A 16637-nucleotide genomic window follows, 5' to 3' on the forward strand; every position below is an offset into this window, starting at 1 on the left:
TTCCCAGAAGTACCGTGCGAAACCTTGTGAACGAATTCAGGAAAACAGGATCTATTCTCGATAAGAAGCAATTGGTAAAACTGTGTGTACTTACCGAGAAGAAATTGGATGCAGTCTGAGAAAGATTAGAACATACTCCTCAAAAATTGCTCAAACGACTTGCACAGGAAACAGAAATTTCCGTAACAACAGCATGGCGAGCTACCAAGTTTTTAAAACTGAAACTGTACAAGGTCAATGTTGTCCAGGAACTACCACCACGGGATAACGAGTTGGGTAAATTTCTGTAACCAGATTTTGGGGAATGTTAATGGTGGGGTAATTGATTCACGTTTAATATTCTTCTCTGCCGAAGCATGGTTCCATTCTGCATCACAGAATAACAGGTATTGGAGCTCAGATAACCCAATTTTATACACAAAACTCCTTTGCGTGGCCAGAAAATTGGTGTTTGGTGCACAGTAAATGCATATATAGTTATAGGGCCCATATTTTATGAAAATACCATAAATGCAGAGAGATACATGGACGACATATTCTTTGAACAACTGACATTGAATGTCAGTCAGGGTTTTTCCAACAAGATTCTGCCACCTCACACACAGCTGAAGAGTCGTTGGATTTTATTCGGAAAATTTTGAAGACCGGGTCATTAGCAAAGGATTGTTGCCCCCACAGTCTCCTGATCTCACTGTATGCGATTTTTATCTATGGGGGAAATTGAAAAATAAAGTCTCTGCAATAAACCCCCACACATTAGAACAACTAAAGGAGAGAAACTGAAGCAACTTCAGAAGCTGAACTGTTGCATGTAAACAAATTTCCATTTCCAGCATCTCTTGTGACAAGGTACGTGCTTATTTTTATTGTAATTGACACTTTAATGACTGTAACTGTATTTGTTGCAGGAATGAATTTGCAATAATAATCATAACATAGTATGATTGAGAGTTCGATGTCACCTTCCAAAAAAATCATTTTTATCGATTATTAAGGGCCGTGCCCTCCCATCCCTATGCTTTTGACGCCAGTGTTGCCATGAAGCCAGAAGTACATTCAGCGCAAAGAAATGATTGTAGTTTAGTGAAACAAAAATAGGGAACACTGGCAGTGGTGTCATCTTGATTGAACCTGTGGGGCTTGACCCTGCCCAATAATTTGCCTACTATATTTTATGTTAGAATAGAAATAAAGTGTCTGCGATTTCGGAAACAGAAGTTTTCATCATTATACACTGAAAGAATTCTCACAAGCTTAATTACTGACTTCGAAAATATTTCAAATATTTTTAATGATATTTTTCAGTGTCATTGTTTACACCATCTGTGGTTGCATCATTATTATAAACAGGATGAGGATTGATAGGCACTACAAACACTCAAAATAAGAAGGCAAAATAAGCACAAAATACAAATAGGCACTAAACGTGATGAACATTTTTATCATTTTCACAGATTAGTTACTGAAAAAGCAATTATCTTTGAAAAAAGCACTTGACTGAAACAGACACAAAAGAACATGAATTCCACTCAGAAATGACACCAGGCATTTTTTTTAATGTAAACGCCTACATTATCTGGCTAAGGAACAAAAAAAAAAGCATTTTAGGACAAATCTCTTGGTCAGCCCACAAATTTCCTAAAAAAGATGCCAGAAATGTGTGGATGCACGAGGACAGCATCCCTTGTGACAATTAACTTGCTTATTTTGATTGGAATTGTAACTAATTCTGAGAACTTCGAAGTCATTTTGAAGCTAGCGGTTTCCATAGTGGATACATCAGACGCGATTTGACGGGAGTTGCCGTCTGGGCAGCAGCCAAGCGGACCACCGTCAGGCTCTCAAGGGTCAGAGGAACACACTGTACTTAACCTCTATTCTTAAAAATACGATGTAGAAGAGAAAATAAAAACATGCTAGTATCAACAAAATAAAACAGCAAATTTTAATATATTTTTTATTTTGCATATATGATTTGAATTATTTACAAAAGTCCATACTACCTATTTATTTCATCTTCAGTTCTCATTGCAATGATTGGCACTTGAAAATAAATCTAACAGTATCATTTTTATGACATTTTTAAAACACCCATTCAGAAACAAGAAAAAAATAACTAATGAACCATTTCAAAAACACATGGTGAATTTCTGTACTTGTAAAATTCCATTTGAAATACATCACATTCTGAGATAATGTACAAGGCTTATCTTCATCATAATTCTGAAAAATATCAGGCCAAGAGACTTTGGTCAGAAAAGTCCTATCCTAAAGTCCATTGTTGACCAATGTTAAGACATCATTTCATATATGAAGCACAAGAAAAAAGTACAAAGCTTACTTAAAAAGAAGACATTGCATAAATGTCACTGACAAGCTCTAATAATACCTTTGCTATAGTAAATGAAAATATCTACATTTTGCAAAAATCAAATTCCTTGTCATGTGCTCATTTTATGCAACATTACAGAAAATATTCATGTGGGATTTGAAATAAAAAGATTTATGTATTCCTCCTCGTAAAATGTAGTCAAAGACTCACTAAAATTAAGCAAGTTCCTAAACTGGACACAAATTCATTCTTGTTCGAGGATTATTGTGTTGCACACTTATCACAAGGGAAAAAAATTATAACATAGCAGTCTCTTGTTCTCTAGTTACTCTGTGCAATGTTGAACCGACAAGCGGGTGCAGTCAATGTTTCTTTACACATTTCTTAGGCAAAAAATGCAGCATTTCACTGTTGCCATAGCACTGTAATTATCATTGTTGTAGCTGCACCATGTTACCTTAACACCTTCAACTGACCAGTATTCGTTCCATAAACAAGACCTTCACCTGGAATTGGTGTCCATCGGATGCAATTAAGGCTCATGTAGCCCTGTTCCCGCCCCTGCTTAATGTCTCTGATGCAGTGAAGGTGCCCTTTGCAGCTTGACCTTGTGCACTGTGCCATTTTCCCACAGTGGCCATCTTTGAGGCGGAATATCTGTGCCATGATATGCTCTTCTGTGGGAAGTAAAGCTACTCGGCGTGATGCAAGACCTACCAACAAGTGGCGAGACGTTGGAGAGATGCTTACTGAAACTGCATTTTGCTCAAAACTTGTCGTGTACAGGCACTGGCCCAATGTAGGCCATTGAAGACTGTATATTCCTGAGGGAGAAAAAGAAAATCATTATATTCCACTGAATTTGATAATTTGGATGCTATAAATTCCTGAAAGTTGTGTTCACTGGTTTTTTTGGCTTAAAAATGTTTAATGTGTCAATGTTATACCTACAAAAATTCATATTTCAATTATACAATACAATATAAATGAAGTGCATTATTACCCATTACTCCCTCAATAGTCAAGGGACAAGAGACGCTATCTATATGAAGTATATATATAAAAAATGGTAGTTTCAGAGAATGCAAAATATGGTAGCAAATATGATGGAAATACTCACTTATAAAAAAAAAATTTTGAGACCTCAAAAGTGATCATGCGAGATTATAAAAGCAAATTGACAAACTTCATACTCAGGTTGATGAACTCTATCAATACAGCAGGAGGAATATGCTCGAAGTTTGTGGTGTGCCAGAGGTTCCAAATGAAAATGCTCTTGCAACCGTTAAAAGTGTAGGTCGTGCTCTTGACATCAAAATTAATGACAGCATGATCGATGCCAGCCACAGGCTCAAAAAACATCCAGGTCAAAGTGCACCCAATATTATTGTTAAATTTGTAAGGAGGATTGATAAAGATAATTTTGTTCAAAGGAGAAAAGTTAAACGTAATCTAAACTGTAAAGCCATTGGTCTCACCATAGGGGTACCTATTTATGTAAATCAAAGTCTCACAATGCAAGGGAAAATCACCTTCAGTGAAGCACGAAAAATTAAAATGGAAAAAGGTTATGAATATATATGGATTGATTGGTCTGGTAATGTTAAGTTAAGAAAGAAAACAAATGATTCGGTGGTTCATATATTAAACTCAATAAATGATATCCTCAACTTGAAGTAAAGGTATGACAAACCGACAACTATGTTTCAATATATTATCAAAATGTAAGAGGAATTAGAACAAAATTAGATCAAGTAAACAAGAGTATATTAACCGCCAATTATAACTATATTGTTAACAGAAACTTGGTTAAATAATAGTATTTTTGACAGCGAATTTATAGGTGATAGATACCTTGTCTTTCGTCAAGACAGAAATTATAGAAATGGGGGTGGTTCATTAATGGCTATCTTAAATTGCTTCAGTGTCCAGCAAACTGAATTTAACATTGACAACGTTCAAGTAGTTTGTATTAAGGTTGTAATAGACGGAAATGTTTACATTATTGTCTCAGTATATTTTCCACCAAATTCAAAAATTGAAACATATCATGATTTTTTTGTAAAATTTGAAGATGTCATTAATTTCAACCCTTATAATATTATACTTATTGGCGATTTTAATCTACCTCTTATAGCTGGCCCAGATTATGATCTATTGCAAGGTGATCTTATTTGTTTACCATTAGCAAATTTTCTTTCTATGTTTAATCTCCATTCTTTCAAAGTATTAAGAATGGTAATGGAAGAACCTTAGATTTAGTATTAATTAATTCAAAGAGTGTTAATGTCATTAGATCTATAGATACAGTTGTACCTGAAGATTACCATCACCCATTGATTGTTGAAATTCTAAATTCATTTATAAAGTTCAGGGAAAATATCAGTGGCGTACCCACTTATAATTATTCAAAAGCGGATTTTGTTGGCCTATATAAGGACCTGGAGAAAGAAAATTGGGATCAAATAATCAAACATCATAATCCTAATACTGCATTATCACAATTCTACTCATTATTAGATGCAGTTATAAGTAGGTATGTCCCCAAAAAGAAGATATAAAAGATCATATCCAAGCTGGTTCACATCAGAAATAATAAGAACTTTAAAGAACAAGGAATATTATAGGAAAAGGAAGAACTTATCCTATTATAACAACAATATTATGTTTATACACACACGTAGGAATTTAAAGAGTATGATAAGTAACGCATACGAGGGTCACTATTTATATTTTGAGCCTTGGCAACACCGATTGAAGTTAGGCGTGATTTGACATTTGCACGGAATCGTCTGGCATTATTGACCATAACGTACTTCAAATGTTTTGTCAATAGCTTCATTTGTGTTGTTTATGTTGCCTTGGAGATTGCGCGACAACAATAAAATGGAATTAACTCGTGAACATTTTCGTGCGATGATTTTTTACGATTTTCGACGTGAATTATCAAGACAAGAGTGCATCGATCAACTTACTTCCACATTTGGCGATGAAGCCCCATCCTTTGTCACTGTGAAATGCTGCTATAACGAATTTAATCGTGGCCGCCATTCGCTCACCGACGAGATTCGCGAAGGTCGTCCAAAATCAGTTGTTGTTCAAGAAAACATTGATGCTGTGCAAAACCTAATACTGCAAGATCGTCATGTGACATACTGTAGATTGAGGAAACCATAGGCATTAGTTCCACCAGCATATATAAAATATTACATGATCATTTAGCTGTGAGAAAGGTATGTTCTCGTTGGATCCCACACAATTTGACAAAAACTCAAAAAGACGCTCGCGTCAATTGGTGCAAACAAATGCTCAATAAATACAATCGTGGTGCTTCAAAAGACGTATATAAGATTGTAACAGGTGACGAATCATGGATATATGCATATGAGCCGGAACGTAAACAGCAGTCGACTGTATGGGTGTTTCAAGATGAACCCAATCCAACAAAAGTTGTTCGCGCTCGAAGCACATCGAAACAAATGGTCGCCTGTTTTTTTCGGGAAAACTGGTCATGTGCCAACTGTGCCTTTAGAGGAACGTAGAACGGTCAACTCTGAATGGTACACAACAATTTGTTTGCAGGAGGTCTTCGGTCAAATACGGAAAACAAACAAACGCCGTCGGATCATTCTTCAAGACAATGCCAACTGTCACACATCTCGTCTAACAACCGACTTTATGAACAGTCAAAAAATCGAATTGATGGGTCATCCGCCGTACAGTTCTGATTTGGCACCCAATGACTTCTTCTTGTTCCCGAATGTCAAGAATAAATTGCGTGGACAACGATTTTCGTCGGCGGAAGATGCCGTTGATGCGTTCAAAAACCATATTATGGAGGTGTCTCAAGAAGATTGGAAAAACTGCTTTGACAAATGGTTTCGAACGAATGCAAAAGTGTATTGACCATAAAGGAGAATACTTCGAAAAACAATAAAGCAGTTTTCAATGCCAAATTCCTGTTTTTTCATTGTTAGGCTCAAAATATAAATAGTGATCCTCGTATAAGTGATATTTGAAAAATGTTGAGGAAAATATTACTGGAAACTCAAAGATGTTCTGGAATTTCATTAAAAACAAAAAGAGAAATTTAAGCAAACAGAAACAAATGACTTATGAATCCCATAATCTTAGAGTCCAGCAAGGAAATTGCCGATTCCTATGCTAAGTATTTTAACAGTGGAGTCATTCCATGTGAAATCACCCAATTTTAAATCAATTGGTTGCTTGACCATTTTGTTAATTTTTTATATTTTCACCATAGGTGGTCTTGCTAGTGGCCTGCTCAAAAAGATTTTTTTTTAAAAAAAATCTTCCGCCATCTTGGATTTCTGCTCATTTTTCATCACTACGGGAAGCAAAAATGAGTGTTTACAAGGGTTTTGAAAAAAGATTGCTGTGTGATTTCTATTACAGATGGAATGTTCTAGTTTTCACTGCCTGAAAGTAGAGATTCTGGTCTTTCAGAAAATGTATATATATGTAAGGTAAGAATTAAGTAACTGGGACTTTAATGGGTTTCAATATAACCATCGTAACGGGAAATTTTGCCAATTTTAAAGGTCTGTAAAATCAAAAGGGCTTGAAACCACAGGATGGAATTATTTTTGCAAGAACTATGAGTGGAAGGCTTTTCAGCCATGGTGAAACAAATCCGGGGTTGTAAGCCCTTCTGTCCGATTTTTAGTTCCGAAATCCGAAAATTTCCAAAATTTGTGAATTTCAAGGTCAAATATCTCTAAAGGGGGACCTGCCAAAAATTAGAAATTTTGGCCATGGATACTCCTACTAGTACTTAGTAAAACCTGTGAATTTCATTTTGGGGTTCACACCAATGTTCATATTACAGGCTGTCAAATATCTCTAAAAATGACATCGTGAAAACATCATAATAAATAGGCTTAAAGTGACCTGATTTCCATTATTTTATAATCTAGTTGTTTTATAAGGGTAAACAGAAATTAAAATAGATAAACTAGTTAGTTACTAGTTGATATATTTCAATATATACTTAGTGTGCTTTTGTTAATGAAAATCAAATCAAATCAAAAACACTTTTTGGATTGAGAAGACAAATGTTAGTAAACAAACAAGAGTACTATTATGTCAGTAAGTATATACAAGTTGCATGAACATGTTTCTTAAAGGTTTATGAATATCCAATACTATCAAACCTTACTCAATACATCCACTCTGGTACATAACAATTGTATGTGAAATATAACATAATATATACAACAATTGTCTGTGAAATATAACATAAGCTACCTGTAAAATATGACAAGCATTTAAACACTTGAGAATATACGTATTCAAGTTCTTCCTCTATTTTTTGTATCCCAGTTACATATACCATTATGATATACACAGTTTGCAATTCAATATATTACATCACAATGACATTTACAATTCCATATAGCCTATCACTACACATAATACAACATTACATCAATATATATTAGGGATGGATCGATATGAAATTTTGGCCGATACCGATAAAGTACTGATATAAAATTTACCGATACTGATAACCGATATTCTACCGATCCGATATAACATTAGAAATGGCCCTTGAAGAACCTGAAAGATTCACTGACCTCTTTAATAAATGTGTGTTTCAAGGTGACTGCAGTGCAAGATAAATTGCATATTTAGACATTTACTTTTTTAGAAAGTAGAGCATGGATATTATCCATAAAAATTACAACAAAATGGCAGAATTTTGCACTAAATTATCAGATAATAATAGATATATCGGATCGGTAAAATAATCGGTAATTTTACCGATAAACCAATACGCCTATATCGGCCAATACCGATAGAGTACCGATTAATCGGTCCCATCCCTAATATATATATATACACTATCTACACATGGACATCAAAGTTACAGGGGATCTTGTCTGTCTCTCAATCCATGGAGCCATGAAAAAAAGAAAAAATATCTGACTGGTGCGTGGTCCCGAAAACACTGATTGGCACGGAGATGGTTGATCAACGGACTATTTCTTCTTATGTGCTTGTAACTTTAGTGACAGTTCTGTGTTTTTCTGTTGAGTAAAATGCTGTGTGTTCTCCCAGTAACAGTGGTGAAGTCACATTGTGTCAGAACATCAATTATATTGTTCAACTTCACCCAAGCAACATCATTTCTTTGTAAAGTAAAGCTCGTTGATGGTACACCAGGATTGAAGAATATCACTTTAACATCATTGTTTTCTTTTGACATTTCAATTACTTTACCTACATACCACTTGTTATTGTAAATGTAAACGACATTGTCATTTTCAATTATTTCATTAAAATGAAATATTCGTGGTGAGTCATCAATTCTGAACTCTACATGATTAATTTGAAATGATGCAGATATTCTACTGATGAGAAGAGTTGAAGAGTCCTTGGGTATGTAGCAGTGGTGATCTCTTGTTCCTTCAAATCTATGAGCTTCTTTGAAGCGGTCATTCAGAAAACCTTGCTCATTTTTTGTCACTTTCAGTCACCATGATGAAGTTTATCCTTTAATATTTTCCACACAAAACTCATACATGTCCTTTCGTGTAAGAATATGGCCCTCAGTTGGTCGCTGCAGACTTGCCTTTGCCACAAGTCTTTTTACCGTCCCACCAATCCCATCACAAGGACCCTTGTCATGGCTTGTGGCAAAAAAATGCCACTCAGCAGCCACACCGAAGTCCTGTTTATGCTTACATAAGTCAGAAGAATTCTTTCTGTTCTTATATTGGGCTCCTGAGCCATCTGAGAAATAATAAATTTTCTTTAGATTTGGGATGAACGTTTGAACAAATGGAATCAGCTGCTTTTGGAAAACGTAAACAGCAGTTGTGTTGTGTACAATGCAGTCACTTATAATACAAAGAAGTTTGATGCATAGATCATCTGAAGAATTAGTCTTAAAGTAGACACAAAAGGGGTGGACAGTAGCTTGAGCATTAATCCAGTGGTAACTCTGGATTTCATCTTGTACAACAAATGTGAAGTTTTCAGAGAAATCACCAATCACTACACATTCATCCGGAGAAAGACTTTCTTTCATTCTTTTGCAAAATTCTGATTGACTCTGAGCAATAAAGTGGTGACTTTTTAATTGCAGTAACTTCGAAGCTAAATTTTATTTAAACTCTGAAATTGTTTCTACAACAGTGATCAAATTGCAACGATCTGTTGTTATCCATTGTTTGTAAGTAATTTTTTTCTCGTCGTCATCATCAGAATTGTCCAAATCAGGATTCAGTTCATGTAATTTTAAGTCTTGTGTAATTGTAATTGTAAACTGTGTATATCACAGTGTATATGTGATTGGGATACAAAAAATAGAGGAAGAACTTGAATATGTATATTCTCAAGCGTTTAAATGCTTGTCATATTTTACAGGTAGCTTATGTTATATTTCACAGACAATTGTTGTATATATTATGTTATATTTTGCATACAATTGTTATGTACCAGAGTGGATGTATTGAGTAAGGTTTGATAGTATTGGATATTCATAAACCTTTAAGAAACATGTTCATGCAACTTGTATATACTTACTGACATAATAGTACTCTTGTTTGTTTACTAACATTTGTCTTCTCAATCCAAAAAGTGTTTTTGATTTGATTTGATTTTCATTAACAAAAGCACACTAAGTATATATTGAAATATATCAACTAGTAACTACTAGTTTATCTATTTTAATTTCTGTTTACCCTTATAAAACAACTAGATTATAAAATAATGGAAATCAGGTCACTTTAAGCCTATTTATTATTATGTTTTCACGATGTCATTTTTAGAGATATTTGACAGCCTGTAACATGAACATTGGTGTGAACCCCAAAATGAAATTCACAGGTTTTACTAAGTACTAGTAGGAGTATCCATGGCCAAAATTTCTAATTTTTGGCAGGTCCCCCTTTAGAGATATTTGACCTTGAAATTCACAAATTTTGGAAATTTTCGGATTTCGGAACTAAAAATCGGACAGAAGGGCTTACAACCCCGGATTTGTTTCACCATGGCTGAAAAGCCTTCCACTCATAGTTCTTGCAAAAATAATTCCATCCTGTGGTTTCAAGCCCTTTTGATTTTACAGACCTTTAAAATTGGCAAAATTTCCCGTTACGATGGTTATATTGAAACCCATTAAAGTCCCAGTTACTTAATTCTTATCTTACATATATATACATTTTCTGAAAGACCAGAATCTCTACTTTCAGGCAGTGAAAACTAGAACATTCCATCTGTAATAGAAATCACTCGGCAACCTTTTTTCAAAACCCTTGTAAACACTCATTTTTGCTTCCCGCAGTGATGAAAAATGAGCAGAAATCCAATATGGCGGAAGATTTTTTTTACAAAAAATTATTTTTGAGCAGGTCACTAGCAAGACCACCTATGGTGAAAATATAAAAAATTAACAAAATGGTAAAGCAACCACCTCTGGGTGATTTGACATGGAACGACTCAGTGTGTATTCCACTACTCCCCCCTCATATTCAATTCCCAAACCTTCCTATACCGAGGTAACTCATCGTTTGAACATTCACTCAGTAACTAATGATGATTACAACGAATCTGTAAAAAAATTAAAATCGAGTAAATCTAGTGGTGCGGATCAAATTCCTACTTATATATTTAAAGCTTGCACTGACGTATTACGCATACCACTTTGTCATATATTTAATCAGATATTAAAAACCCAAATATTTCCTGATATTTGGAAAATTAGTAAAGTAGTCCCCATTTTTAAATCTGGTAATCCTTGTGATGTAAAAACTATCGACCTATATTTCTCATTTCCGCTCCGTCTAAGATATTTGAACAAATTATTTATAAAAAAAATATTTAGGCATGGCAAACCATTAATAACTACAGAGCAACATGGGTTTTACCCGAACAGAAGTACTACAACTAACTTGATCACATTAACCCAATTTGTTTCAGACTCATTTAATGAGGGATCCCCAGTGGATGTAATATATATTGATTTTGCCAAAGCTTTTGACAAATTAGACCACTCACTTTTACTTCAGAAATTATCAAACTTTGGCTTTTCCATAAGTTTATTAAAACTAATAACTTCTTATTTAAGTAGTCGAACCCAATTTGTAACATATAATCAGGTAATCTCCTTTCAGTTTTTTGTACACTCAGGCATTGGGCCCTTTATGTTTTCTATTATATATTAATGACTTACCACGAACAATAAATATCCCAAGTGCTTATTGTTTACCGATGATGTAAAAATATACAAGAGAGTAAATAATGAGACTGACTGTCTAGCTCTTCAATCAGATTTAAATAATTGTTATGTTTGGTCACAAACAAATAAGCTTTCTTTTAATGTCAATAAATGCTTTGTACTTTCTTCTGCTCGACGACATATAAGATACACTCACAAACATATAATAAACAGTAATTTTCTAAGTAGAAAAAACATTACCAAGGATTTGGGAATATGGTTAAAGAACAAACTCACCTTTGATACTCATATTGAAAAAGTAGTTATTGATTCTTATAAAATTCTTGGCTTTGTTTTAAGAAACTCCAAAGATTTATTTAAAATCAACTATTTAGTATATTTATTTAATAATCTTGTACGAATAAAATTAGAATACATGAGTACGGTATGGAACCCATATATGTCATGCCATATCAATAAAATTGAAAAAGGTTCAGAATAAATTTTTACGACATATTTACTACAAAAAATACAAGAGATCTTCATATGCAGATCGCATCTCCTAATGTTAAATTACTAAATGAATTCTCATGTGATGCACTTCAACGAAGATGCGAAATGGCTGACCATATGTTACTATACAAACTTATTAACGGTATACTTGAGTGTGAAAATATTTTACAGTTGATAAACTTTAATGTCAATTATAAGGTAATAAGAGTAAGACAACCATTTTATTGGAACAAATCAAACACAGAATTTCATCAAAATTCTCCAATCATTAGATTATTAAGTAAAAACAATAATATTGTCTCGACTGGGATTGATTTGGATTTTGCTTTGAATATTAAAAACTTTTCATATAGTTTAAATAACATTTTAGATATAATATACAAATAAAACAGATCCAATTTTGAAGTGATGTATTTATAGTCTCAAATATAACTTCTAGCTTTTATCTCGTATATCTATAATCAAAATTGTATACATATAAATGAATTCAAATTTGAACCTTCCTTTGTATTGATTACTGCTGTTTCTCATTTAAATAGTGGTATTTGTATAAGTTGTATAATTTCCTTATTATTCTCAAACTTTTATAGCTTGTTACGTTTCCTTCTTTCTTTATTTTTGTTTCTTCTGTTTTTCAGTTTTCTCCTCTGTCTAAAATGTGTAATATATATATATATATATATATGTAATTGTTTGTATTTGTGTAACTTTTGTATTTGTATAATTTTTTGTATTCATATCTATCTAAGATTTTGTGTAAAACTACTGTGTGTTTGTATTTATGTGAATGACATTTGTATATAGCAAATTGTAATGCCTATTGTAATTGGAGCATTCGCTCTGTCATAGGCGACTGGTTAATAAATAAATAAATTATAATCATGTATAACTATGATCCCTCTATATATAAAATGATCTTGATGCATTGCATGTCTCATTCTATTTTCCTGTCCTATCTTTTCCTTATTTGGAGTTTCTGTTCACACCTGAATCTTACCTAGCATTGTTGTAATACTCAAGCGGCCTGGCGGGAGAAGAGCTACCAAAAGACGACCATCACTTGATATATCTACACTAGCATCGTTATGGATTTTGCATTCTGGGACTATCAAGTTCTTTTCAGCTGTAAAAGAAAATCTATTACAACCTCTATGTAATACATTATTATTAAATGTGAGAGTTTTTAAGAAAGCAAGGCTGTACCGATAGTGTTGCCAATGTATCAGTGGCATCAATATCAGAAAGTATCACTTAAAATTTAATGACCGATACTGCTAAAGAGATAGGTTTGGAAGTTAACAAAAAGAAAATTAAATACACGGTGGCGCACGAAATGTCATACCATTCAATCACCTCATAAAATTTTTAATATCATATATTGAATGTTCAAAACACGTATGCGGGTGAGTTGGTTCATGGAAAATCAGGTAGATGTCAAGAGAAGTCAGTATCGGACTCTATTTTGTTGCGAAACAGCAGTTTGCAAGATGGCGGATAACGGCCGGTTGAGTGTCGAACAGAAGGTGAAAGTTGTAATGTTTTTTGCAGAAAAAGAGTTTGGTAGCGACACAAAGGTATTTTCGTGCACACTTTGGTACAAGATGGGCTCCCTGTAAACAGACCACTCGCAGATTGTGCCAACAATTAGAAACCACTGGCTCTGTGTTGGAGAATAATCGACGGCGCCCGTCCTGAGAACATTGAAGCAGTTTGCGTGGCTTTGGCACGAAGTCCACGCAAATCAACAAGAAGGGTGGCTGCTGAGTTACGAATATCTCGTAGTTCAATCCAAAGGATTCTCCACTCTGATCTTCACTTGTTCCCTTACAAAATGACAGTTGTCCGGAAACTAACGGCAGTGGACAAGGAACGAAGGCATCAGTTTGCTTCGTAGTTAGTGGAAGAAGATCATGTTCTGCACAACACTTGGTTTACAGATGAGGCGTACTTTCATTTAAATGGTGTGGTAAATAAGCAAAATGTTCGATTCTGGGCAAGTGAACAGCCTCACAAACTGCATGAACGTGAGAATTATGAAGAAAAAGTGAGTGTGTGGGTAGCAATTTCAACTCATGGAATCATTGGACCGTTTTTCTTTGACGACACAGTAAACAAAGAACGATACAAGGAAATGTTGGAGAACTCATTTATTCCGCAGCTCTTGGCAACAGGTCTCCATTTACACACTCAGTGGTTCATGCAAGATGGAGCCCGCCCACATACTGCAAACATTGTTACTGATTTCCTGTATGAGATGATTAATGTGCGTGTAATGTCTAATCGGTTTCCTGAACGTCACGAATGTGGGAGATTGTGGCCCCTGCATAGCCCGGATATTAATCCTTGTGACTTTTTTTTTTAGGGGTTTCTTGAAAGATAAATTTTCGCAAGGAAGCCTGCAGATGTAGTGCAACTCAAGGCCTTTATTGTGCAGTTGTGCCGTGAAATTTCGGAGGACTTGTGCCGGAGGGTTATGACAAATGTAAAGGTTCGCTTGCAAGAGGTTGTGAACCATAATGGTGGACACATTGAACACATTCTGCACTAAACAAACTTTCCATACTCTGATAATTCACTATGCATTCATTTTGTAATGTTTCGATAATAAATAAATGTGTAATAAACAAAACAAATGGTAAGACATTTCGTGCGCCACCCTGTATATGCTTACAGGCCGAAACCAAGTGTTAGGTAATAATCAAAATCTAATTATTGTAACAACTCGTTTGAACCAGTTTCCAAATTCAAATACTTAGGAGTAATATTAACAAGTGAAAATTATATTAAAGAGGAAATAAAAAGTAGGCTTAATTCAGGAAATGCACGTTACTTTTGTCTTCTTCTTTAATATCTAAGAAACTAAAAGTTAAAATATACAAAACAGTAATTTAGCCTGTAGTATTATATGGGTGTGAAACTTGGTCCCTTACATTAAAAGAGGAACATAAATTGCGAGTATTTGAAAATAATATAATTAGGAAAATATTTGGACCTAATAACAGATGAGACAGGTGAGTGGAGAAGGTTACATACTTTAGAACTACATAATTTGTATTCATGTCCAGATATTATTAGAATGATTAAATCAAGAAGACTTAGGTAGGCAGGCCATGTGGCACGAATGGGAGAGGAAAGAGGAGTTTACAGGATTTTTGTTGGGAAACCGGATCAAGAAAGTGTGGGGCGTTACCCCCACACCCCCTATACGCCTTCATGGCGTGGTGCTATGCACAGGGGAGCACTTTACCTTTTACCTTTTTTTACCTGTCATTTTCAAATATCTACATGGTATACAAAATAACAACTTTGTATTCGTCCTACTAATAAATACTAATAAGAAGCAGACACAATAACCACTACAATACCGAGTTATATTAATTTTGATGTAACAGTTATGTGGGTTTGGAAAAAGCAACAGAATTATTGAATTGCTAATGGGTGGCTAATTCTATTTAGAAATCCTGGTTCCAGACATAAATTTTACCTATCAGTTACGTAAACATGCGATTTTTCTTGTGCTTAACTTACGTAGAATTAGAAGAAGCTGTTGGAAGGAAAGCTTTATTTTAAGGGCTTTGTTGCGGTGGCTTAGTCGGTAACGCGTCTGACTACCATGCTCAAGGTCCCGGGTTCGATCCCCGGCCGGTTCAAATCCGGGAACTTTTCTAACGGTGGAAGCGGCCCCGGCACCCACCCAGCGTCGAATAACATGGGTACCTGGGGGAAACCCTGGGGGGTAAAGGCGGTCAGGGGCGTGATGCTGATCACATCACCCCCACTCACGACCGGATCAAGAAAGTGTGGGGCGTTACCCCCACACCCCCTATACGCCTTCATGGCATGGTGCTATGCACAGGGGAACACTTTACCTTTTTTTTTTTTAACCTGATGGTAAGAGACCTGTAGGAAGGCCAAGACGAAGATGGAGGGACAACGTTGAGATAGACCTAAAGGAAATCGGTAGGGATGGAAAAGAATATATAGATCTTGCTCAAGATAGGGACAGATGGAAGGCCTGTGTTGCTGCAGCCATGAACCTTCAGGTTTATGAAGGCTAGAGAGTTAGTTAGTTAATACCGGTCAATATTTTTCTGGGAACTTAACCTTCAAAAATTGATTTTTTTTTTATTCTTATAAAATAAAATAGTTATATAATACTTGCAAAATGTAAATTAGGAAAGGGGGCAAGAGGAAAGTTACAATCTTTCATAGGTACGTTATTTTGTTCTTCTTTTCAAAAGAAACGTCCCCCACAAAATTTACAATGATCTGAGTACATTCACTGGTTGCTCAACACTATGGAAGTTTCAGTATCCCTTATGCTTAATGTATAATGCTGACAGCAAACATGTACACACACAAACAGTTAGCATGTGTGAAATGAACACAAACAGGGGCACCGACTTGTCAAAATTATTGGGGGGCTCTGATCACTGAAATAAATGAATGAATGACTCACTCCGTCCCTTTTTAAAAATAAAAATTACGTGTTCGTATAGCAGTTCTTAAGCAGGTATTATATTCCTCATGCAAATGAAATGTAACATGAAAAACGTGTGTCCGCTCATTTGTTTTTTAGATAACAAATGATTCATCGGGTTTTGACGT

At 34.9% G+C, this 16637-nt stretch overlaps 1 protein-coding gene across 2 annotated transcripts in view; it reads right to left on the reverse strand.

The window, feature by feature from the left end:
• Nucleotides 1–1969: 1969 nt before the first annotated feature.
• The window catches only part of LOC145987860 (uncharacterized), a 116589-nt gene continuing 101921 nt past the window's right edge, over nucleotides 1970–16637 (reverse strand). For both annotated transcript variants that reach the window (XM_083122618.1, XM_083122617.1), the window contains 2 exons: nucleotides 13027–13152; nucleotides 1970–3156 (listed from right to left, as the gene is read on the reverse strand). In XM_083122618.1, the coding sequence (XP_082978744.1) occupies nucleotides 2786–3156; nucleotides 13027–13152 (497 nt within the window). In that variant the 3' untranslated portion in view covers nucleotides 1970–2785. The remainder of the gene's footprint in view (nucleotides 3157–13026; nucleotides 13153–16637) is intronic.

Source organism: Lepisma saccharinum, chromosome 5 (assembly GCF_977018435.1).
Source record: "Lepisma saccharinum chromosome 5, izLepSacc3.1, whole genome shotgun sequence".
Classification (NCBI taxonomy): domain Eukaryota; kingdom Metazoa; phylum Arthropoda; class Insecta; order Zygentoma; family Lepismatidae; genus Lepisma; species Lepisma saccharinum.